This window comes from Falco rusticolus, chromosome 1 (assembly GCF_015220075.1).
Source record: "Falco rusticolus isolate bFalRus1 chromosome 1, bFalRus1.pri, whole genome shotgun sequence".
Classification (NCBI taxonomy): domain Eukaryota; kingdom Metazoa; phylum Chordata; class Aves; order Falconiformes; family Falconidae; genus Falco; species Falco rusticolus.
In genome coordinates this window covers 3,914,178-3,939,622 of record NC_051187.1, presented here as the reverse complement: position 1 = coordinate 3,939,622, position 25,445 = coordinate 3,914,178, and the positions used below count along the sequence as shown (strand labels likewise).

The 25,445-nt window shown below is 36.9% G+C and overlaps 1 protein-coding gene across 1 annotated transcript in view; it reads left to right on the top strand.

The window, feature by feature from the left end:
• The window catches only part of HELZ (helicase with zinc finger), a 91,429-nt gene that overhangs the window by 40,030 nt on the left and 25,954 nt on the right, over nucleotides 1-25,445 (top strand). The window contains 9 exon segments of the mRNA XM_037405179.1: nucleotides 177-510; nucleotides 5,662-5,792; nucleotides 8,198-8,377; nucleotides 8,919-9,023; nucleotides 15,991-16,169; nucleotides 17,742-17,860; nucleotides 19,663-19,808; nucleotides 22,361-22,508; nucleotides 25,410-25,443. Of these exon segments, the coding sequence (XP_037261076.1) occupies nucleotides 177-510; nucleotides 5,662-5,792; nucleotides 8,198-8,377; nucleotides 8,919-9,023; nucleotides 15,991-16,169; nucleotides 17,742-17,860; nucleotides 19,663-19,808; nucleotides 22,361-22,508; nucleotides 25,410-25,443 (1,376 nt within the window).

The window sequence follows — 25,445 nt, the reverse complement described above, 5'->3', positions numbered from 1 at the left end:
GAAAGGAAAATTTGTAAGCATTAGACAGCTACATATGAAGAGCCAGTTTGGCTATACCTGTTTCTGTTTAAAAGTTTTGCATTCAGAATATAAGGCAGTGCATCTTCAGTCTGAATTAATGAGGCTTCTGAAGCTGAGAGCATTTTTCTGCACTGACTTGTTGCTTTCTTACTTAGGTTCAACATAAAAGTGCAATTGCAGATTGTAGCAAGCTTCATGCTCACTGGTGTTTCTGGAGGTGCAAAGTATGCCCAGAATGGACAACTTTTTGGCCGCTTTAAGCTCACTGAAACGCTTTCGGAAGACACTTTGGCTGGACGGCTGGTGATGACCAAAGTCAACGCTGTTTATTTATTGCCTGTCACTAAAGAGAAGTCAGCACAGACCCAAGGAACCAAAGAGAAGGTTTATGAAGCAGCTATTGAGGAAAAAACAAAGGATTATATCTTCTTGAGGGTATCCAGGGAATGCTGTGAAGAACTTAATCTTCGCGCAGATTGTGAAATGCAGGTAAGTGGAAGTCGAAATGGTTTTGGTATGGGAACTCTTTGCACTATGTCTGTTTTGGCTTCACCCAAACTAATTGCTTGAAGATAAGAAAAGGAATTTTGTTATTAGTTGTCATACACGGAAAGCAGAGCATGGATGAGAATTTCAGATAGGTGAAATCTTTTTATGTGTAAACATACACGTATATACGTATGGGTGTGCACATGTATATATGAGTCTTATTATTTGGAAAATAATATTTTAGGACTTGTACAGAGTAAAAATACTTTTAATGAATTTAATTTCTGGCAATATTCTGAGATGATTAGGCATTGCTTGCAGATTTTTGCTTGAGTATCTCAACATTTTGAGACTGTGATTTGTAAGCTGACTTGGCCATTTGTTTTTACATCTCTGGTTCAAGTACAAAGCCCTCTATGGACTTCAAAGGAAAGCTTTGTTTTATTTTTATGTTCCTACACGTAGGTGTTTGTGGGTAGTTCATGGGCTTTCTTCAATCAGACCTACCTATCCCTCTCCCCTCAGTCTAAAACTGCTGAATATATTGCTTACTCCTGCTGCCTGAACTTTTCTCCAGCTTACTCTCTCTGCTGTGACTTCTATCACCTGCTCATCATACCAGAGATGTCAGGAACCTTTTCTTAATGAAGTCAAAGGAGGGATGTGGTTTTTCTAAAAATAATAATAAAAACCAAAATCTCTGTGGCTCTCGACATAGCCAACTAGAACTGGGTCTTTCTTGCATCTTGGACTCTTTATTTTGTATCTTCTCATTCTTTTTGTTTGTGTCATTGTGTATTCCACTATTTGTTCCTAGGCCTGAGGTGAGATTAATTTTCAGTAAGGTCTGTTGATGTTATGAATGGGCATTATGCTGCTTTCTGCACCCATATTAGAACAAAAGGAGTATGGTCCTTCAGTGGAAAAATCTTCAACTTACAGTATTTCCTTGATGAAGGTGGTGAGGGCTGGTAAAGTAGATGGAGGCATGAGGAAGAGGAATAAGTACTTTAATTATATATATCCTGTGTTTCAGAATGGTAATACTTGCCTCCATGTCTCTTGCTCCCCTGACACTTGCATCCAAGACTTATCTGTCTTGGAGGCATTCGGTCACAGAATGAGGAGTTACAACACTTTTGCTAGAGAAAATTGTGTTGGCAGTTAACATCAGGCTTTTGTTTACAATTAACATGAAATGGGTGAAGATGTATATGTCTATATATCAATATATAATTCTTTAAAAAAATATTTTGTAGTTTGCAAGCAAGATACTTACCTTTTCATCCAATGCTCTAAGGGAAGACAAAACTCTAGTTAAATAATTCAAATACTCACCCATGCCTAGTGTGTGTCTGCAGTACATCTTATGATTGATCTTGTTACCAAACAGAAATAACCTCAAATTAAGGTCACTGGAATTGCTTGAAATAAATACATTTTCACCAGAGGATTATCTCCTATTCATTTTGTTTTGGCGAAGCATATACAAGAATCCTAATTTCTTAATTTAATGTGGATAATTGGTCTGGGAAGATGTATGTTGTTCTAGGCTCTTGGTTTTGTGTTTGTTTTCTTAAAACAATGATTAAACTTACTAATTGATTCTATCAGAAACTCCAGTGGAATGCAAAATGAGCTGGGGCTTCAGTAACTGGTTTATTTTTCTTTGAGTGTCTTGTAAAACTTCTGAGGCAGCAAATCTATTCAGCATTAAAAATTGGGTCCTTAAGTTGTTTGTGAAATCATTTAGTACTTTGTATATGTATCAGTGAACTGATGGTCAGATCCTTAGTGTTACCTGTATTTTAATGAATTCTGATTTTTTAAAATTAATTAACTGCAAATTTGGAAAGGGAACCTCAGGTTAAAATAAGGATATTATAGTTTGGATGTATAGCATTTTTATTCAAGATGCTGGACATTTTGCTGTTGTCTTCAGTGGAGTTGGTATTCCCTGTGTGATTCTTACACATTGACAAAATTGCTTTTATTCCTGTAGTTTTTGGCTAAGTTTGGTGGTTTGCTTCCTTTCCTCTTCTAATAATTCATCTCAGAAACTTTCTGATCACTTGTTTGCCTGTTGTCCTGGCTTAACTAAAATACACAATTCTGCTTTTATCAAGTGCATTGTTCATGAAGGTGGGATGGAGAACTGGTGCTTTAAACCCCCCTTGGGTGCTGCTCTTTTTGGTGACCAAACTAACTTGCGACTGTTTTATTTTTGGAGCGATTATTCTGTTCTGTGTCCTCTTCTGTGAAACTGGCAATGGATTAACTTCCTTTCCCACTGTTTTCTTGTTGTGGAATATATATTAAAGCAGGTTACATGCCTCTCCTTCACAGATGGCCTCATTCAGTACTCTGCAACAGCAAGTAGAACTATTTGATTCAATCCAAACTGGATTAAAAACAAAACAAATCACAAGCTGTTAAAAGTGGTGAATGCAAGTAGATAATAAGAGGTATTTAATGCTAGGCATCTTTCTTGGGCTCCCAGAAGAAGGGCTATTAAAGTGTTACTCAGATGAGCATCACGGTCTTTTTCTGCATTTAAGTTATCATTGTTACGCTGAGTGGCCTTTTGTTAGCCTTGGGTCTCTGAGCAAAGATATTTTTCCTGTACAGATCAAGCCGTGAGGTTGGGACCGCTGCCATTTGTTGGGAAGTCGTTTTCCACACATCTGTGGGACACGGTTGGGCAGACACGTTGGTGCTGGGTAGAGGTGGGTAGGACAGAGCTGTGGAAGGGGGCTCACGGTGCCCCTCGGGCAGGGTGAGCTGGCGCTGGCGTTCCTGGCAAGTGCCAAACCACACCGCTTTGAAGACCAGGGCGTTTGCTAAGGTAGTGGATAGGCATAAACTACATGGTGGAACAGGGGGAAAAAATTCCTGTAAGTTCATATGTCCTATTGAAAAAAAGTTTTCCTAGGAGTTACAGTCGTTTTAGTGAACTCCATGCTTAACATTGTACATATTTCTAACTGCCCTTTTCTTTGGAGTTATGGTTATATGTCTTGCTGTAAAATGTGATAGTCAGGATGAATATTTAATGTCTTTGTATCTGCCAGAGACTGAAAGTTAATGGCTACATTCTGCACTGATACAAGCAAACATTGTTTATTTCCAGCAAAGCTAGTGCTGACTTTACAAGCTACATAATAACAACAGTGTAATATTTAAATATGCTAGGAAAAAAAACCCAAACGGAAGAGCTGTGTTTTGCAAGTCCTTTGAAGGAGATGATCTTCAAGTAGTAAACATCACAGGTGCACAAGGTGTCATCCCTATAGTAGGAAGTGACTTTGTGTGCAGATAAAGGAGTGTCATGTTCAACAAGTAGTTAAATCTAGAAGGCTAAATTATTCCTCCATAGGAGAAGGTTCATGAGAGAAGTTTATATGACTTTAAAGGAGACCCGTTGTGTTTAGAGAAGTGATTATCTGCTTTTCTTTTTGTTTTCCCGTTTCTTTCTTCCTTTTTTCCATAAGTTTGCTGTCTTATTTTGATAACCACAAGGATCTTTAATACAACAAATTGGGGTTTGTTTGTAGTATATAAGGAACATTTTTTTTAGCTGACAAGGGCTTTTAGAAATCTTTATATAAGTTGTCAGAAAAGATAATTACAAAACTATATTCTCATATTGCTTTGTGTTTGTTGAAAGTTCTGGTTGGTAGCAATAATTATAATGAGATTAAAGTGTGATTAAGTAATAATGGACTGACTAATAGAGAATCAGTGAGTACCAGAGGAGAAGATTAAGTAGATCTGAGATGAGATTTTTGCTCTGGGTATGGGGGTACATTTAGAATGAGTGTGTTGCCTCCAAGGTATTTCTCTTGGATGACATGGGGTGCTATCAGTAACAATGACCATGGAAATTTTAAATACTGCTGCTGTGCTTTCCAGGTAAATGAGGGGTACTTTTCCAGACAGGTAGCAGTAATTTGGCTGGCTGTTTGTAAGCATGCTCACAGTTCATTGTAAATCTCAGAAAAGTACTCAGTCTCATTTAATCACAAGTGCTCATCAGAATTGTAGCACAGTACTTAGGTAAATATTTAGTCATAGATAGCAATGCTTTGAAAAAAAAACCTAAAAATGTGTATCAGTCATTTGAAGTTCTGCAGCAGCTTTTGGTGGTTTTATGCAGTTTTATATTAGTGCAGGTCTGTCAAATTTTGTATAAAGGTTTCTGCGTGAGTTGTTAATGTGTATTTCTTTGGTGTAATGCTCTGATCAGATTCATTTGTTTTTGAAGAGATTAGCAACTGCAAATTTAAATATGTGTAAATGATAATCTGAGTGAACTGTTTTTATTAATTGTTTCCCCAGGAGCTGCTTTTATCTCATGTTCCAATTTAGAATGTATTTTCCCCTTTCCTCTTTTAGTATATGTATGTATAAACTAATTTCACTATCCATTGTTCAGTTCTGAATTTGACCAGGAATGTTAACATGCTCTGCGTGTTGTTTCTGGCTTTGAACCAGAATTTTGTTGATATCATGTTTTATTTACTAGCATTAAAAGACAAGTAATTGAGAGAACAAAAATTTGAATGTATTGATAAGCACTGTTAGAAATTAACTTTTGGAGAGTCCTTATAATTGAACATAAATGACAAATGATATTATTCCACAATGTTTGATTAGAAATAAATTATGTTTGTGGCTTATCTCTGCTGGCCACCCGTCTCATTTATATCATCTGTTGATCCGGAAAAATTTCTGGCCTGTCACTTTTTATGTTGTTTTTACAATAAGGGATGGAAGCTTGTATTTGTAAAAACAATGTTTTAGGATAGTAATATTTTCCAGGAGTATTTTTTGTATTCAAAAAATAATTCCAAGGATGTTTTCGCTTTATTTTTTTTCTGAAAATACAGTGGAATCTAATCTTAAGAGTCAAACAACAAAATTACATTAGAGAGACTGCTGTATTTATCTTCGCTTCAAAACAACAGAAGCAGCAAGTTAACTTTATTGCAAATCTTTTGAGTGAATTATGTTTGCTGTTTCCTTCTGAGACTCAGTAGTTTGCAGGAAGCTAAAAATATATCATATGCAGCAAAGTCTAACAACTGTTTTCTGAACTAATCATTTTTGGTTCACCTCTTTATTTATTCATTCATTCATTTTGTACTGCAGGTTGAACTTCAGTTTCAGTTAAATCGCTTACCCCTCTGTGAGATGCATTATGCCTTGGACAGGATTAAGGACAACAGTATTTTGTTTCCAGATGTCAGCATGACTCCCACCATACCCTGGAGTCCCAACAGGTACAAGAATACAAACACTTTAATATCAAAGATTGTGTGGTAATGCAGTACTGAATTTCTCATAACAGATGGCTGAAATCTGCCCTAGAACAAGAAACATGCCTTGTGCCTCATTAATGATGAGGGTGGTTCAGAGAAGGGAGTGAAACTGTTCTAAATAAAACAAGAAAGGTGATCCTCGGAGGACTGGAATCTGTTGCTTGGCTTTCCCTCGGTTGAGCTGTGGGTTTATAGGCATTGCAGTTGTGTTGTAGCCGTAGAAAACAGTTCTGCTATTGTTCACTGTTCTGCTGTTCTTCACTGAAATGATGCATAATACTTTATAGGAATGTAACTACCAGTTACAAGGAGTTTGCTGTGCAGGATGTCAAGCGTGCAGACTCCTGCTTGTAAGGGATGATCCATTAGTACTTTCTGAGTTTGGTGCAGGGAGCCCAAATTTGGACATAGAACTGAGGGGGATGACTGAGAACGGTGTGGGAGTGAGTCCTGCAAGGACCAGCATTGTGCTTGCAGGCAGTCCTGGGTTACTTTGTGTATGTATCTTACAGTTTCCTGGATGAAATTATAAACCCTTACGTTACAGAAATACTTTTAAGGAAACTTAAAGGCTGATGCCGTGAAAACAGTTTGTGGCGGAGAGGAAATTCAGGGAAGGGAAATGTGAGGCTGCGTTGCTCAGGCAGCGTGGTCAGTATTCTTACTGCGTGGGGGAGGATAAAAGAGGCATGAGGTTTCCGTACTTAGAGGCAGGGAAATGAGAGGTATGTGGAATTGATAGCCCGTACAGCGTGTGAGGAGCCCCGTGGTGTCTTGAAGGTGAGGGTTAAGGGTGTGATTGTGATGCGGTACAAATCAGAAGATAGCTTGAGGATTAAAAGGAAAGTGATCTGGCCAGAAACCTGAGACGGCAAGATAATGTAAGACAAAAATTACTGGAAAAATTTTAGTTTGTCTTAAGTGTAGGGAGAACAGAGATGATAAAAGGGTGGGAGCAGTGTTCTGGGTGAGGATGTTTGCTGCATGCATCAAAGCTTTGACAGTACGGGCAGAAAGAAGGGAATAGGTTTTGCATAGTTATACTACAAAGTTAATGGAGGTCAGTGACAATCTCTTCACTGACAGTTTTGAGTGAATCTTGCAAGGAAATAGTATTTAAGAATAGTTTGGAAGTAAGCAGTGATTTCAGTAAGAAGGTAAGTCAAGTAAACTAGAACTTCATGTTCTCTGTTATATGTCGAGGAATTTTACTTACGGAAACCTACATACCATTGTAGTTGATATGATTTATTTGTATAATCTTTTATATTTCTTATAAATGATATATATAATGGTTGTAGTTCGGCTTAAGTCAGTGTGATAAGCATGTTTTTTTCCATCTGGTGGTTTGGTTTGCCCTACCTTGAGAATCAGTACTTCTGACTCAAAACTGTCTTTCCCTCTGTTTCTCTTCTATTTTTGTTTTACATCCCTATTACTTTCAGTATTTCATAGTCTCCTGCCAGTTTGTAGTTCATAGCTGTCTTAAAAGTTAGGAATTCAGTCAATTCCCTCTTGATTTTACTCCCTGTTGCTAACGACTACTGAATAGAAACTTTCCCAGTCTGTAAGAAGCATAGCGCTTGTAGCAAAGTAGATCACGTTACTAAAGTATGGCCATATGTGCAGCAGTGACAGGTGTTTTTTACTATGTGTGTCTACTTTTAAATCTGTCAGTGGGAATATTAAAAACTGTGTCTACAAATCTTTAACCTCTTACGCTCATTGGAATTTTCTGAAAGCATCTTCCTCTTAATGCTGGTATCACTAGCTGGTTACAGCAAAATCCTTTTTTTAGACTGCTTTCCCATTAGAGGTATGTGCCTTAATGATCTCAAAATAAATAAAAAGTGTAAAGAGAGGTCTGTAGTTAATTGGTAACCTTTTTTTTTAAAAAATTGTTACTTTTACCAAGCCCTGGGGTTGTGTAACTGTTGACTTTTAAAGTTGATAATGTAAATACTGCAGGGAAGAAACAGAACTAATGTTACATTTTGCATAGTAATAGCAGAAAATCATTGTGTATCTACTTGCTTTGGTTATCAGGTGATGATACAGCATATGCTTTTTCTAAAAGGTGTACTATGCAGGTTAATTATTATTAGGTGAGATAAGGTAAATTGAGAAGTAGATTCCTTTTGGGGAAAAAAACCAAACTGATTTCTTGCAGATATCAAATCTTTGTGATTAAAGCGTGTGATTGTTTTGCTAGATTTGTTTCAGAGTGCCTCAATGACACAATCAATACAGTAGCATATAGGCTCTTTAATTTCTTTAAAGCTTTTGAAATCTTACCTCATTTCATTTCTGACTGACAGTGGATTGTCATAGTTTGTTTTTAAACTCTGTTGCCTCCTTTTGTACAGACAATGGGATGAGCAGTTGGACCCTCGACTAAATGCTAAGCAGAAAGAGGCTGTTCTGGCTATCACTACTCCACTTTCAATACAACTGCCTCCTGTTCTTATCATCGGTCCCTATGGGACAGGAAAAACGTTCACTCTGGCTCAGGCAGTCAAGCACATACTCCAACAACAGGATACTAGGTGAGATGGGCACTAAATATAGAGCAATACTTGATTAGCAGAGATGATGTGATTTTTTTTTTTTTTTTACTCTAAATTCAAGTGAAAGGTAAAAATACAGTATTTCCATCCAGCTTAAAAACAAACAAAACCCAAGCCATCCGTCATTGTTTTGAACGATAAAGTAATTTTATAGTCTTAGCCTGTATTTTCCATTTAGAACAAAACTAATTAAAATTGACAATATGTAGAATGACTGTGATTTGCTCGACATGGAAAGTTTTACAGCATGCTAGATAATAAAAGCTGTTCCTTACTTAAAATCAAGTTTAGATTAATAATCACAAAATAATTATTGAAAAACTGTTTGAACTTTAAATCTTCTCATAACTGAAGGATTTGAGCTAAAGGGCTGAATCATGCAAACTACGGTAGGTTAGTGACTAGTTTCATTAAGACAAATGTGCAGGAAGATGGCCACTGTTTCCTTTTTTTTGTATTCTACTGCTTTGAATTGTTTTCTGTTTCTTCATTGCTTTTTTATTTGCACCATTTATTCCAGCAGGATTCTCATTTGCACCCATTCTAATAGTGCTGCTGATCTCTACATAAAGGATTATTTACATCCATATGTAGAAGCAGGCAATCCCCAGGCAAGACCTCTCAGGTATTTTTTTAAGGCTTATTATGTATCTATAAAATACTATTCTTAAGAAAAGGTGTCTATAAAAAAGGTTAAAGAACTTTTAAAACATAAAAGCATATTGGCATTACCAGCAGTGCTTTTAAAAATATAGACTAAAAGGATCGTGAAACATTGTCAACATAATTTTGGGTCATTTGTTAAATAAAAATAAAGACATCCTTTTTTAAGCTTTTATTATTCTATTGATAAATGTGTCTTTCCTAATGAGCAAACTTTTGATATGCTCGTTTAAAAGCTACTATGATAAAATAAAATGATTTTTAATTGTATTTTAATTCCAGAAAATTTTGACTTACACTTAACAATGATAATTTGGAAACTGGGGCTACCCACCTGGCTTTTTGAAGTGAAAATTTGATGTCATAGGAGCTACATATTTAGAGAATCATGTGAAAGTATTCTGGCCTCTTCTGATAAGTCATTGTATATGTGGTTAATGATAACCGCATTGTATATGTGGTTAAATGTACTTACCGTGGGTGTTTGGGGGAAATTAGGTAAGGAAAAAAAAATGAAGAAGAGGTGGAAACTTTAAGAGCAAGGAGGGTAAGCTTGCATTGAAATAGTTAAGGAGGATTTATTTATGGGCAGAAACCGGCTTCTGGGAATATTCTGTGCAGTAATCACAATATATACTGTATGCTGCTAGCTTGGTCTATAGTTTTAAAATTATGGGCATTATTTTCTGAATGCCACTGTGTGACTTTATTATATTACTAGGAAAATGACTCTGTGTGTTTACTTGCTAGCTATTAAAAGCCATCCTGAACTTATATTATATGCAACGTCAGTAGAGCCAATGAGGTTATGTGGAAGAGCTAGTTTTACAACAGGTGTAAATTCTCTTAGCTTTGCTGGCTTCAGTTGCCATGTGACATTTTACAGACACTGAAGATCTGGCCAAGGAAAAGAAGGCAGCTTATTTTTGAAAAGTTACCTTTGATCTGATTGTGTTTTAACACAGATTGTCTTAATGTGATTTGTAAAGCACTTTGTGATGAAAACCAGTATGGTGTCTTTAATTTTGTGGAAGGAAAAAAATGTGTGTAATTGACACTCCCAGAAATATTGAAGTGTGATTTAGCAGAGCAAGGAGTTAAATACAGTTTTAATGTGGTTGCCAGGCTTTTGCTACCTTCTTTTATGTGCTGTGTTCAACTATATAATCCAGTCTTAGAAATACTTATGAAAAACATACATGAACAAAAGTGCTATTTTTCTTATGGTTAAAATATATATATATTTATTTGCCAAGAAAATTACAGCACGATTTAAAAGTCACTGAATGTTTGAATTTAAGTATAATTCTCATAGTATTTGTTAAGAAGCCTTCAGATATTGCTGCTGTAGATGGTATGATATTGTTCAAAGGGTCTTGTTACCTCTATAAGAAGTTAGAGTTCTAGAAGACGGAGGCAGCTCTGGAATTGTGTGTATAGTTATATATGTTTACGAATCCACAAGTATGTATGTTTTCAAATTAAAAATGTTACAAATAATTGAGAAGCATATGTGGTTTGAAAGGCAACTGCATGCCAACCTGACCTGGTAGGAGTTAAAGGGTCGGTTTATCTGAATTGAAAGCTAGAGCTATGTGAGACTCCCAGCATAAAATTAATTATGGACCTGTTACCTTTCTTACTGACTGTTGTGGAGATGTATTTTCAGGTTAAAATCATTACGGTTAGTTTAAACAGGGTGCTCTGTGCCTCTTGCAGTATTTTAAAGGAAATATCAAGTGGAGTAGAAGCAGCTAATTATCAGAGCTGGGTGTGCTCTGTTTCTATGTTTCTATGTTTCTATGTTTCTAAAACGGCTGAACAGTTTGCTTTAGATTTTTTCTTTATTTACTCTACAAGTGATGAGTTGGTTGAACAGTATCCTTGCTAGAAATGTTTCCATAGCTTAGTGGGGAGCACCATATTTATGTTGTTTTTAAAGGAGGACTGCTAAATTATTTAGTATTGACTGAGTACTGAGAACTGTGTAAATGTTTCTGTGAATTTCTGTGGGTAAGATGTACACTAAATAAATTACCCTGTCAATGATGTGACATAAAAGTTTGACGCCTATATTGTTTTCCTAACAAAATAACTTTCCATGCCCTTTGGAAGATGCAGTCAGAATGAACACTGAGAATTTATGTTGAGTCTTAAGTTCTGCATGTAAATCAAATACCAGTGAGGACTGAAGGCCAAATTCTCATAGTCCTGGTGCTCATAAACAATGCTGTACCCAGAAACAAACAAACAAACAAAAAGTTGCCCCTGGGTTTGATTAAATGATTCAACTGTATTAGGGGCACACTGTAAAGCCTCTTACTGAAGCAACTTGGCACTGAAACAATTTTGTTATACTTACGTAAATTAATGCAGAAGTGTTTCTGAAAGGAAAAAAAAGAACACCCAACCCTAACCTACACGTAGGAGGAAAGAGCCTTCGGTTAAGTACTTCTGTTTGGTGCTGAGACACTTGGTTTTAAGTGTGGAGAAGCAGGCACTTTTAGACAGTGAGTCAGAGCTGTAAGGAGTAGTAACTGGCTCCGGATTTGTGTACCCTTTTACTCTATGGATGTGCTTGTCTCTCTCCATCATCTCCTAGAGCCTTTGGGAGGTCAGGTGCTGAGGTGGGCACTGTAGCTAGGTACCTCAGGTCATCACCATCTCTTAAAAAATCCAGCCAAGAGCTAGGAAGCAGATAGCAGTTTCTTTGTATGCTTCTGGGCATACAGTGGTTGAGATACCTACTGTTTATTACCATTATTTTACTGACATATTTCAAATTTAGTTGTATCCATATTTTGTTTTGGTATGTAATACTAGGGGAAAAGGAAGGAGGTAAATACTGCTTTTATCTGTATTTTTAATATTTTTGTTTATTCCTAATCATGTTATTGCCGACTACCAGTTCAGCAATGCCAGAAAATAAGTTGATTCTCTTTTAAAATATCTCAGCTGAATCCTTTCCCATTAATTTTTTAAATACTTAGATCATGACATACATGTATAAGTATGCATGTAACCTTTAGTATGTAGCTGCTAGCTTCGAGATACCCAGACTATAAAAATCAATCAATCAGAGCGAACAAAAGTTTGAATTAAAAACCACGAAAAAACAAACAACATCAAAAAAACAAAACCCATAACCCAAACCAAAAACCCAGCTGGTTTTAAAGGACGGTTGCCCTTTTTTTCCAGATTGACTGGGGTAAAGTTCTCATACTGAAAATGGTATTAATTTATCTTATCAAATGTTAGTTTGTAAAATAAATGCCTCTGTAGCCAATTACTTTTCCTATTGAAACTGGCTTCTATCTTATGCGATCCTCAAAGGAAGACTGATTTAAAAAGTTAACTTTCAGGCTACGAGACAGGTTCTTCACATGTTTCCTGCATCCCAAGGAACATACTTGTTTGTGTGAACGAGCCTGTCTTTGGCAATGAATCAAAAGAAATGTAAGAGGGAAATCAGGTGCTTTTAAAGTTTTCTTTAGGCTTCTTGGGACTACTTAGACTTCCCCCCTCCCCCCCATGTCTTTTAACAGAGGCATGAAATTAAACTGCTAGGTTCTTTTTCCTCTAAGCTTCTGTGTTCTTTTTGCTTGAGGGATTTCAGGTGAGAAATAACTGCACAAAAGCTGGGGAGCTGGGATTGGAGTTTATCCAGGGAGAGTTCTTTGGAGCACAGCCTAAAGGGAGAATCCTGGCCTTTTTATCAAGAACTGGGAGGAGTTAGTGTTTTCCAGTTCAGAACAGGGAAGATAGGCTTTGAAGAACTTAAATTTAGTTCTCATTCACTCTGTTGTAAGAAGTCACAAGAAGTTTTTGTAGGACAGGAGCGCAAATGAAACTGCTCAGCCTCCCTCAGGTGTTCTGACTCAGGACTCCCCCTTTATTAACTTCCAGAGGTGTGTTTTAAGTGATTTAGGAGGAGTTCCAGCCTGAAACCTGAACAAGGAAATTATTGTGAATCTTAATTACAGATACATATTCGCGACTTTTGCAAATAGTCTGTTTTGTACCAATTAATCCTTCGGTGGAACTTTATCAATGGAAGCAAAACATGAAAGATTAGGAAGTACTCAATTTGACTAACATTTAACAGCAATATTTAGGCAAATTTCTTTTTTGATGTAATGGCTGGAAAATTGGTGGAAGCATAGATGGGTTAGTTGACCGTTTGTTCCATTCTTTGGCTAGAGGGACACAGAAATAAAGGCTTTTGTTGTAGATATCCAGATGCCACATTTTGAAATAAAGGTGAAATTTCCACGTGATGTGCAGATCCTGTGCGTGTTAACTGAGCATTAGCAAGTACGGTGGATATATTCAGTACTTTTGTTCGCAGAAGATTGAATCCCTAATCTATAATCTTCAGGGATTTCCATTTTGATGTGGTTATTTGCTAGTAATTTCACTGCCTCTTGTTGGGCAAACCTCAGCCTTCAAGGTTTTAATTTCTCCAGAATGAAATCTTGATGTGAGGCACACGATGTCAGGAAAATATACTCCCATGTGAACTATGGGTGGGTTTTGGTTTTGTAACTGCAGTTTTTGCTCGTCTTTGTACCTATAGCTGCACACTAATAGAATGTGTTGCAGATACTAGTGGGTGTTTCGATCAGTAACAGCCCAGCTTTGCTGGCATTCAGGTACTTTACTTATGCAGGTATTAAGATTAGAAGGTTAGTCACTTGCTTAATCAGAAGTAAAGATTATGTTGCAGGATGAAACGTTACGATTTGTGTTAAGCAGGTAAAACCCATTTTTGTGATGGGTTCCTCTAACTTTAAGGTAAAACCCCCACCCAACTAATAATGAAGTTACAGGAGATTTTATTAGACCAAATTACACCTGAGGAAGAAATCCCTTGTTCAGTGTGGCTGACTTGTATCACGGTATTTTCAAAGTAGTCACATCTGTCAGGTGTTCTTATGCCAGTGGTGAATAATAGCTCTGGGATACCTTTTTGATCTCACGTCAAAATAAAAGAAATTAATGGGTAAGCAGCAATGCAGTTTGAAATGCTGTCAGCCAATCTGTGAGTCACGCATAGTTGAATTTTTGTAATAAAAGACACTGCATGGTATAATAATGTCTAATAACCATAATATTTTGCATTTCAATAGCACCTTTCATCCAAGAATCTCAAAGTGCTTTACAAACATAAACTCACAATAAACTCATTAATCCTCACAGTACTCCTGTGAGTTGGTAGGTAAGTATTGCCCTCAGTTAAGATTGAGAAACTGAATCCCATTAAAGCTGACTGAATGGCTGGGATAAACAGAGCAGGGGTTATCTTGCTCCTACTACCTTCTTCTAGCAATTAAGCCATGACTTCATGTTGTTACATGGACGTAATAACAGTTTATCAAACAGAACTCATCAGTTTGATGGCTGATAAGAAATAAATATGTTGGGGTAACATTAGAAGGTTCTCATTGTGAGAACGACTCAGGAGTGTGGTGGTTGCTCCTGCACTGGAGTTACCTTTGGTCACGGAGTGTCAGTGGTGGTTGGTTGTGTTGTCGGATTCAAAAACGGTTCAGAATATTGCAGTGCCTTTGCACCTCTTTTTGTGCTTATTGTCCAAAACAGACGTTGTATTTTCACAAAGCATAATAATTATAATCCTAATAATTGTTTCTCTTACATTATTGGAAATCAGCTGTAATTTCCAAACGTGGGTGTCCACGTGATATCCAAAGTCCAGCCGGTGAAATCATGTTTTGCACTTAAGTGCATAATTACACTTCTCCAAATACTTTGTTAATGATTTGGGATTTGTAATATGGATGCAGGACAACATAACTAGTGAATAGATAAACCAAACAGCATTAAATCCCGTATTTAGAACTGAAATTAGTTTAAGTCATCTAATATTAATTTGCTTTGGAAATTAAAAAAAATAATTCTAAATATTAATATATGTACAACAGATCCCTCTAGTTTAAAGGTTCCACTTCAGATTCACATTTCTTACTTGATACAGATTATATTTTTGAGGAACACCCCACAGAGAAGCCCTTTGACATCTTTATCCAGATCCTCAGCTGCTGTGCTTTGGTATATTCCTATATACCTCTGTGGAGTTATTTGTATTCTGTTTTCTGGGGCATAGTCTTTGTGTCTTCTCTGTTCCTCTTCCATTTAGCTAGGCTGGCCGTAACATTTCATCACTTTAAGAAAAATTCATTGTTGATCTCATGATAGGGTGATTAAAATGATCTTATGTGTTATGGAAAGAAATGTGAAGTCCAGTGCTTCGCTGACAATGTCCTGATATTTTAGGCTCTAGCTATCCTTTTTGGCACTGTTTTCTCATTCTTTTATACAGCGTATAATAATTATGGCCTTGTATGATAAAAAGATGAATATACTTCCTGTTTGGTTCTTAGAACTCAGAAGACACATGGTATGTGTAAAAGGAAGTACAGGGTTTTATTAATGTCTTTTGAAAATATATTTTTTTTAAAAGATCCTGTGGCTGCAGTCGATGAAATGCGCGGACCACTGCAGCTGTCAGTTCCAAGACTATGGGCTATATTTATACTTCAGCCGAGGAAATATTTCTTTAAAATGAGTGTATGGATAGTTTAAAATGAAATAGTCATTGATGTGAGGGTTGCAGAACCTAAACATGTGAAGAATTTACAGATTGCCATATGTGAATTAATCCTTGGTAACTGTTCATGTATGTAGTAGTGCACTGCAGCAAATAATGGAAGGTAAATCCAAGACATTTTAGTGTATTTTAGCATGAAATTCTGCATAGTTGTAATGTTTTGCTTCCTGAAGATTACATTTTATTTACCAGAAAACAGGGCATTAGCTTTTGAAATATTAGGCTGTCACTGCGTTCAAACTGTATAGAAAATAAGCGCGTTCAAACTGTATAGAAAATAAGCTCCCTTTTTCTTTTCTAGGGTATATTTCAGAAATCGCTGGGTGAAGACTGTCCACCCAGTTGTGCATCAGTACTGTTTGATTTCAAGCACGCATTCCACCTTTCAGATGCCCCAGAAAGAAGACATTCTTAAGCAACGCGTAGTAGTTGTTACTTTAAATACATCACAGTATCTATGTCAACTGGATCTTGAACCAGGTAAGATAATTTCTAAACAAGAAGTGTCTGTGCTTGAGGATTACCTTCCTCTTACCAGTATCATCAGTTCCTTACCCAGTTCTTTGAACTGTTGAAGAATATAGCAATGATCGTCTTGAAATGGTTGCCTTTTTTTTAATGAATAGATGTTTATTACAGAGCTGTAAGCTGCTGGCATTCAAGTTAACCTTTTGCTTATTCTGTTTCTTCTTTATTTAAAAAAAAATATTAAATCAAGAAGCAGTACTATGATCTGGTATTTCTGAGATCCAAGAGGGAAAATTCCGTTTGAGATTCTGACTTTGCATATTATGTTCATTAAGATCATACTCAGTGGAGCATGTAAGCATAAATACACACAAAGAGCTTTTTTCTTGTTTCGTGAATTGTGTAGCTTTGCAAACAACTCCCACACATGCAAGCCCCATGGTATGTTAATGGGATACTTCTAGAGTTGTTTTCTAAACTGAAATACATTAGACTGACTTTTTTGAGGCAGAAGCTGCTTAGGGTTTATTGTTTTCTTGATCTCTAAATGAAATCCATTTGCTTTTTGGAGAAAGTGGAATTTCCTTGCAGAAGATGTTACGGTTAGGTTTTTTATGGCTACATTTAGGCATTTGTTGCAATAGAGAAAGCTAATATGGAATTTATGGTAAATATTTCCAGGTCTTTAGATGGAAGTAACTGCTTTGTTTGGCTGTGAGCTGTGTACAGTCATGCCATAGTAATGTGTGTGCAGCTGTATGAAAGTAATCTTTTCCAAAGAAAATTGCTACATTTTTATGTATGTAATCTTAATTGGATGGTACACAAAGTCCTCTAATAGTTGGTGCTAAACCTTAATATATATATATATCAATGTATAAAGCCACTTCTCTTCTATACCTGTCCTGAATTTACATTTCATAACATGTAAGTCTGCTGTGGCCCAGGGTTTTTTCAAGTGCATGTTATCCAGTGCATAGATTCCCACCCACCCGCCAAACGTTTTGGTCCAATATTATCATGAGATTGAATGTAAATTTTCCTTCAACTTCTGTCCCTTTTTTTCTCCCCAACATTCCTTAAAGCCCATAACCAGCAAAGTGCTCAGGTATGTGTGCAATTTTAATGGGAAATATAGTATATAAAATAGTTAATAAGACTGATGTACATGAGGAAGTCCTTTTTGTTGTTGTTGTCCAAAGCTCTTCAAGCCTCATGGTGATGGAAAGATTTCCAGGTTTGAGAAACCTCCTGAGGCAGGTTTGCCAAGAGACAGTTCCTCTTGGTATAAGGAAAGCTCAGATAAGTTTAACTTGACATGTATCAGCAGAAGGAGGCAGATCTGTGGGCTACTGCTGATGTCACTAGCAGTGAGTTCACCACTGTTGGCCATTTGGGTTTGAAAATTGTTTGTGTGGTTTCTAGTAGTTGCTAGAAATTAATTTGTGTAAGCCATACTGAATTTTTTCTGGTTTTGGTTGCTACCAGAATACAGAACTTTCAGTACAAATTCTTGTATTGTTATCACTTTTTATTTTATCATATTTCAAGTTTAATTTATTTGCTGATCTCTCTGTTTCACAGGGTTTTTTACACACATTCTGTTAGATGAAGCTGCGCAAGCTATGGAGTGTGAAACTATTATGCCTCTAGCATTAGCTAATAAAAACACAAGAATTGTCTTGGCTGGAGACCATATGCAAGTAAGAGCTATATAATTTTTGCATGTAAAGTGTGTATATATAATATTTGTATTTATGTATTTCAGTTATTTACCTGCTCCAAATTTCTGTGGTATATGAATACCTCATAATATCTAATGTAGACTCGTAGTATTTCTGCTAAGCGAGAATATGCTGTTGTCCCCATCTTAAGTAAGGGAACTGAGGCAAAAAGCACATGAGTTGTCCAAGTTTCATAGGAAATCTGCGATAGAACAGACTTGGGCCTGCTCAACCACTGAACTATATGCAGATAAAATTTCATTTTGATGAGGGACACGCATAAATTCTACTGGTCATATAATAGAGGGGGAAGCCAAGGAAAATTTAAGGGATGTTATATGCATAAGATATGGAGTATCAGGGTAGGAGTTTCTTCTGCTTTTTATGACTGGTGTTCCTTGTTGCTTTTTGAAAGAATTGAAGAATACAGAGAATGTGTATGATGATTTAGACAACTTTTCTATTTTTATTAGAAGCCACATAATCTGGTAAGGATTTGAACAAGTCAGAAATAGGAAACTGAAACTAACCAGTACCTTTATGTTACTGTGACGTGTCTAGCAATTGCTTGGTTTAAAGAGTTTAGAAGAGTTTCAAGTGCTGGTTATGCATGTAACTTTACAGCCTTGTAGGCACGAGAAATCATGCTTGGACACGTCAACTTTACTTGCTTTGTTGATTTAGGCCAGATGTTATTTGTTTTTACAGATTTGCTTTTAATTCTCTTGACATTTCACAATAGCACTAGAGCGGATGTTTGCTTTGGTATAGTACTAAACGTAGTGCGGCCACCTATGATTTAATACTGCTGGATCACTTCAAGTCAGGATAATAGTAATCCCAAGGACTGAGATGGTGCTTTTTAAATACAGAACTCAAAAGCGCTTTTTAGGAGATGGGAGGCTCCTAAATTCTAAATTCGGGCTAGATCTCATCAGCCCAGCAGGATGGCTGGAGTCTTGGCTCGGGCTACACAAGTAAAGAGCTGTTCTATAGCTCAGGTTCTTACAGAAGCTGTTCTATGAGGTATCAAGTATTGACTTTTCTAAAGTTCATATTTATCTGAATTGAAAATAGAACTTAGAATCTGAATCAGATTCGGAATGACAGAAGAGGTTGGCTTAATTTCTACATTTTAAAATTTTATTTTAAAAATCTTTTTTCATCCTCTTGGGCTCTGTTTTTCCTGCTGTAGTAGATGACGGCTTTGTTGTTAAACAAGCCCACTATTATTTTAATGTAACAGTAACTAGGTCACTTGGGTTTCAGTTTTTCAAATGACTTTCTATTTAACTTTTTTGAATTGTGTTACAAATTCCTGTATTTTCTGATTTGTACTACTTTTGGTAGTAACTGTAAAGTGATTGTCAGAGTAGTGGTGTAACGTCATTCAAAACACAGGTTTGGGAGTGGTTTTTGGTTGTAGTTTTTTGGTGGTTTTTTTTTGTTTTTGTTTTTTTTTTTTGTTAAACAGCTCTCTGCTTTGAGTTATTCATCTTGGCAAGCCACAAAGAAAAGCTCAGGTATAAGGGTTCTTCTCTCCTCTATACATAGTTACTGAATGTTTTATTATTCCTTTAAGAGCATGCTGGTCTCTTGCCACTTTTGCAGTAGAAATGGGCATTTCTGTGGAATAGCCATGGTATATTCTTCCAGCTATGAATGTACAGTAAAAGTAAGGTTTCATTTTTGTTGTGATGCAAAATACCTATGTTGGGAGCATGACATTCCAAGTCCACATATTTAGTTACATTTTCTTTGTATGTGTGTGTCTATTACAGCTCAGTCCTTTTGTCTACAGTGAATTTGCCAGGGAAAGAAACCTTCATGTTTCATTGCTTGATCGGCTCTATGAGCACTACCCCGCAGAATTTCCATGCAGGATCTTGCTGTGTGAGAACTATCGCTCCCATGAAGCTATCATCAAGTAGGTGTGAACTTTTTCACTGTATCATGTGCTGCTTTGACTGGTGTGAGTGAACAAAAACGACTCTTCAGCCAAGCACAGCTGAATGAAGAGAGAAGCGCTGTGTGTTTCTGTAATGAAATCGTAGTTGTTTCCAAAGTTAATTAGTACAGTAATTCTTTGTTACTAAGTTGAAATTCAGTGTCCTAAAACAGATGCCAGGGGTTCAGTTAGGTGTATGACAGACCTCTCCATCAGGTGGGGGTGCTTTGGCTGCAAGATTGGCACAGTAAGCCAAAGAAGAGCTAACTTTCCCTTTTTAACCATTATCCAGTACATTATATAGGGTCTGTGTTTGTTTAAACTGTTTCAGAGTTTTAGAATTACTAGGGTGGATTATCTTGGAATAGTAAGCTATGTGCAATGTAAGGAACGTGTGGATGTACAGCTACGAACAGATAAAAAATAGGTCAAGTTTTGGGCATGCTTCTGTTCTGTTGTCTTCTTTTATTACTTCTTGTAAGACACATTAATCAGTAGGTTTGCATTTTTATGGTATGATAAACTAATGGCTGCTAGTGTAATGAACTCATCCATGAGCAGTGCTGGAAAGAATCAGTGCAGTCATGGGGAAAAATGCTAAAGTTTAAATTCTAGCTCGGATATGTACTGAGGAATGTTATGTTGGTATCCCGTCATACTAATTAGGTTATCACTGTGTTCAAAGCAATAGCAGAAGTATTTAAGCGCTCTGGGGAATCAGAAGTGAGAATGTAACATATTTTGTTATACAGCTTGATCTGTCTTCATTTTACAGACCTTGTAATTATAGACTGAGTGATGCTAAATTTCTTACATGTTTCTTGAAATTGTAAGTTTGAAATGAGAGAGAATCTCAATAGCAAGAGATCGTTTCAGCTTTTGGTTAGAGATCACTTCCATGAAGTTTGACTCAGAAAAATCATGAAAATTCACTTCAGCAGTTGGAGTTCAGGCAGTACATTCCTAGAAGGATCCACTGTGTTGAGCACTGAGACAGGAATTGCAGAAATACCGCTGGGGCTACTCATCTGTCTAGTGAAAGTCCAGTGTGCCCAGTTGCACTAGAAAGTGTTGCTGTGTGAAGTGGAACCTGCGAAATACTCTGATGGTGGTCCATTTAGGATATTGTCTCAAGTCTACTTCTTTTTTTTTTTTTTAATAATGTGGAATTTCCCCTGACAAATGGGACCACGGCATTTAAGACAGAAGTAAGTTTAGGAGGGTGGTTCGTGGTGGGCTCATTGAGCATACCTACCTAACTGAAGTAGAGACCACAAGAAATGAAGGAAAGAACAAGCCATTAGTTTAGCCTGACTTTGGAGCGGTGATTGGAAAAAACAGTCCTTGTAGAAAGGGTGTTTTATTGTTTAATGAGAACTCAGTACTAAGAATTAATTTGCGGAAGAAATCGTTTGTTTTGCTCATTGGCAGCTGTGGAGTGCTGCAACTCAGTCCACAGAAAAGATGTGTATTCCTCAGGATTGTTGAGCGTAAGCCGGTTCTGGTCAATAGTGGGCTGCAGTTTGATGGTGATTTGGTAGCAGACTGATTTCTTTAGCTTCTCCACGACCAGTTATTTACATCTTGAGCTACAATAGTTGTAAGCCGGGAAGAACTAGGTGGGCGCATGCCTGCACGGTCTCCCGCTTTTGTCACCTTCATGTCAGGCTGTATTCGTGTTACTGCATTCACAGAGTTGGACCTGAAGAACATTAAGGTCAGAGGCTAAGCATTCAAAAGTTAGATTATACCAGAATTCACTAATTAATGAAAACCAGTACATTGGTTTAGCGCTATTGCGCATGCAAATAGTATACAGTACTTACAGTACTACCAATAGTAACCTGCAGTCTCTGCTTGCTGTTTTTTTGTCTCGTTCGATTCAGTTTGTCTTCTTCCCTCCTGCTTTTCCCCGTGAAAGTAGTTCTTGCCTCATTTCTTTTTCATTTCAAGCCAGCTTCTGTAATGCCTGCTGCCAGCAGAGGAAGCATGTTCTCGTCGTGTTTCTGATGACTGGCAACACAGATTGGGCTGGAGCAGAAGTCACAGAGGAAAAGCTGGCTTGAAAGCTGAACGCTTGGCCTGCCTTGTGCTCAGCAGGCGCGAAATCTTTAGTAAATTTATCTTCCAAGTTCAATGGCTCTTAAATGACGTAAGCAGGCTCATTGTCCAGCCAGCCTGAGCAATAACCAGTGCCAGACAGCAAGTGTTCCTTATGCCCAGCTTCAAGTCACCAGAACTTCTGAGTGAAACATTAGTGAGAATGTTAGTAACTTTGAGCTTTAGATTAGAAGAAAATACTGCCTTTGTAGACAAAGTGTTGAAAAAACATATTTTTAGTGCCTTCTGCTCGTCTGCAGTATGGAAATAGCAGTTCAGAGAAATCACTTGAACATGCCAAGTAGTAATCAGTGGTTCGATGTTCCTTATGAAGTATTTTGTGATTGCATATTTTATCAGTGAGATTTGCATATTTTATCAGTGAACTCATATGTAGACTCCACATTTTATTCTGTTTTGCCTTGTTACAGTTATACATCCGAACTTTTCTATGAAGGTAAATTGATGGCAAGTGGAAAGCAGCCAGCACACAAAGATTTCTACCCTTTGACTTTCTTCACAGCACGTGGAGAAGATGTGCAAGAAAAAAATAGTACAGCTTTTTACAATAATGCAGAGGTAACTCTTCTTTGGCTTTATTCTTGATGGTTTTCTTAAAGCTCCCCTCCCCCCAAATTTATTGGTTTCTGCTCAGTGTAGGTGGAAGATGTAACCTGTCCTCTACTAGGGAGGGGAACATGGGCTTTGCTGAACATGAAGGAGTGAATATTGCAATTGTAGTAAACATTTCCACTAATTTATTTTATTTTTTTCTTTGCAAATTATATGCTGCATATAGTTCTCTTGGGCTCATTCTTCAGGTTGTCTTTCTGATGGTTTCTGTGACATTCTGATGGATGTATCTTAGCAACTGAGAGTAACTGCAATTTGAAGTAAAACTTAGATTTCTTTGACTGTTGTAGAAATGTTCCCACTCAGTCCTCTGGAGTAACATTTCATATTTGCTGTAATATGTTTAGGATCAGTGTCTAACTGATCATGTGCAGATGAGATATTTTTTTTTTTTTTGTAGGTGACAGCTTAAGCTTGTTCTCAGTATGTTTGTTTCACAGAGGTTTATTTGTATTCTTCAAAAATTACTTTCATTCTCATTCCTTCCCTTGAGTTAAACCCTCCCCCCCAGCCCAAACCAAACAAAAACACATGCACACACACCCCGACGCCCCTGTCCACACCAGACACACACCCCCATCCCAGCTTGGTAATACTTTTTATAGCAGAAGATGCCTTTTTCCAGTCTCCTTGAGTTAGGGGAGGGTTGACCCAGCTCCCTTCTGCCCGCCCCCACCGAAAAGATGTCTTAAGAAATATCCTTGACATTTAAAGAAAAACAAAGACATAGCAGTCATTATTTTTTTTTAAACTTAGAGGAATTTTAACTGAAGTTAGGATGCAGTTAACCAGCAGTATTTATTATGAAGCACTGCAGAGCTGCCTGTTTCCCCTTGTTGATCATTGTGCAGTTCATCTGGTGCACAGTTTTTAACCTTTTTGTTGTTATGCTGCACTCGTTATGCATTCTTTGATATATTAAAAGATCTACTTAAGTTAGCAGATCCAATGACTCCTGGACACATGACTGAAAAAAAACTGAAGGCACCTGACTACTTTCATTAATCTACTTGAATTGCTTTGCCATTTAAAAAAAAGTTGTATAAACCTAAAAATATCTTCAGTGGCCAAGTAACTGTCTGAAAACTGTGAGTCATTAGTAGCTACAGGCAGAAATGAAGGACAACAGCTGCTTAAATACCAACATGAAAAACTGAAATTCAGATGATGAGAGAGATTTTTGCTTTTGACCCTTAATGGACTTTTGCGTTGGGGCATCTTATGGTTCATTGGTGCCTGTATTAAGTATTAATCTGGAAAATACACTTTCCATTTTTGGCTTTAATTCTAAAATTTTCCTATATGGTGTTAATTCTAAATACATATCCAGCAGCTATATGCTTTCAGAGAAGCTTGCCGAAATACCTGCAAAGATCTTTTTTTGTGCTTTGGTTTTCATAGACAGCAAAGTTTTTCCACGTATCCTTTGTCAGTAGAACTAGCTTTTAAATACAAGAATTTATGTTGCAAATGTTATATTCAGGATTTTCTCAGAAACAGCCACCTGTTTTCCATACTTTCTGAAAACGTGAACACTATAAAAAGAAACTGTGACTTTTTAAGGATTAATAGATTTTTATTTATTTGCTTCCTCCTGATTTTTTTTTAAATTCTTGAGCTTTTTCAATACCACTGTTCCAGTTCAGATACATTTTTTAAAAATATACACTTAAATGAGAATGTCTGTCATGTAAGTAGATCTTAGATGATAAGAAGTCAGCATAACCAACAGACTCTTAGCAGTTAGGAACTACTATGCTTTTATAGTATTGTACATACCCATTGTGATCGTATCCCTCCTCACGTTCCTGAAACGTCCATAAAAATCCCTAGAATTCCCGCTTACCGATTCAAAAAAGAGATACTATAAAAGTTGGAAGCATTCCGTTTATTTTTCACACCCCCTTTCTGCAGCCAAAGATAACTGGGTGAGCAGGGAAGAGAAGAAAGTTAGGAATGCTTGAGGTTCTTGTCGGAAAGACTATCTGCCTGGGTTCCATGAAGGGGCTGAGCTTGCATTGTGATGCTGTAGGAAAACTGCGTTCATCAATTATCATGCTTTATATAGCTGGATAAATATTATTAAATGACATATTGACAGTTTTTGAATGACATGGTGAATGCAAATGTAAAAAAAAGGGGGAACTACAAACCTTTTCTGAATTTATTCAGAAGTACCTTCTGTAGCGCGGTATCAGTTCGGTGTGTTGAAACAGAAGCTGCTGTGCCTGGTGCTTTTTTGGCAGGAGGTAACTTTGAGCCTGTCTCCTCACAGGAGGAGGTTTTCGGGTTTTATTACTCGTTAGTCCTCTCAGGTGGCACGCTTAATAGTATTTTATAGAGATGAGCTAGCAGTTGATGGATAATCTGAAACTCCTCATGGTATCCTTTGGAATGGAACTGATTCTGCTTTGGAGTCATCAAATTCTAATATGACATATATAAAATCCAGAATAAAAATAAAATAATCCTATTTAGGCAGTATATTTACTTCGGAAATTAAATAAACTATGGTAAGAAATGTCCTACTGTGCTTGACATTTTCATAAGAGCATAAGCATGAAAATTAAGGTTATTGATATAATTTCCCTGCTTGTACTTGAAAGGTGACATTTCTGTGAGCAAAGTTTTATATTAAGATTGAAAAAAGGTACTGTATGGTAATACATTGTTTTATACATGATATTTTAGAGTATCACTATGGAAATGCAAGAGTATTTTTGCTTCTTCAGTAAAACTATGTAATACTCTGTCACGTAACGTTTAGAGCTTTAAAAGTCAAATTCGCTTATCCAAAGAATGATCTTCGGTGGAGCATACTTTTAAGAATTCTGACTTTCTTTTAAGGTGTTTGAGGTAGTAGAGCGTGTTGAAGAATTAAGA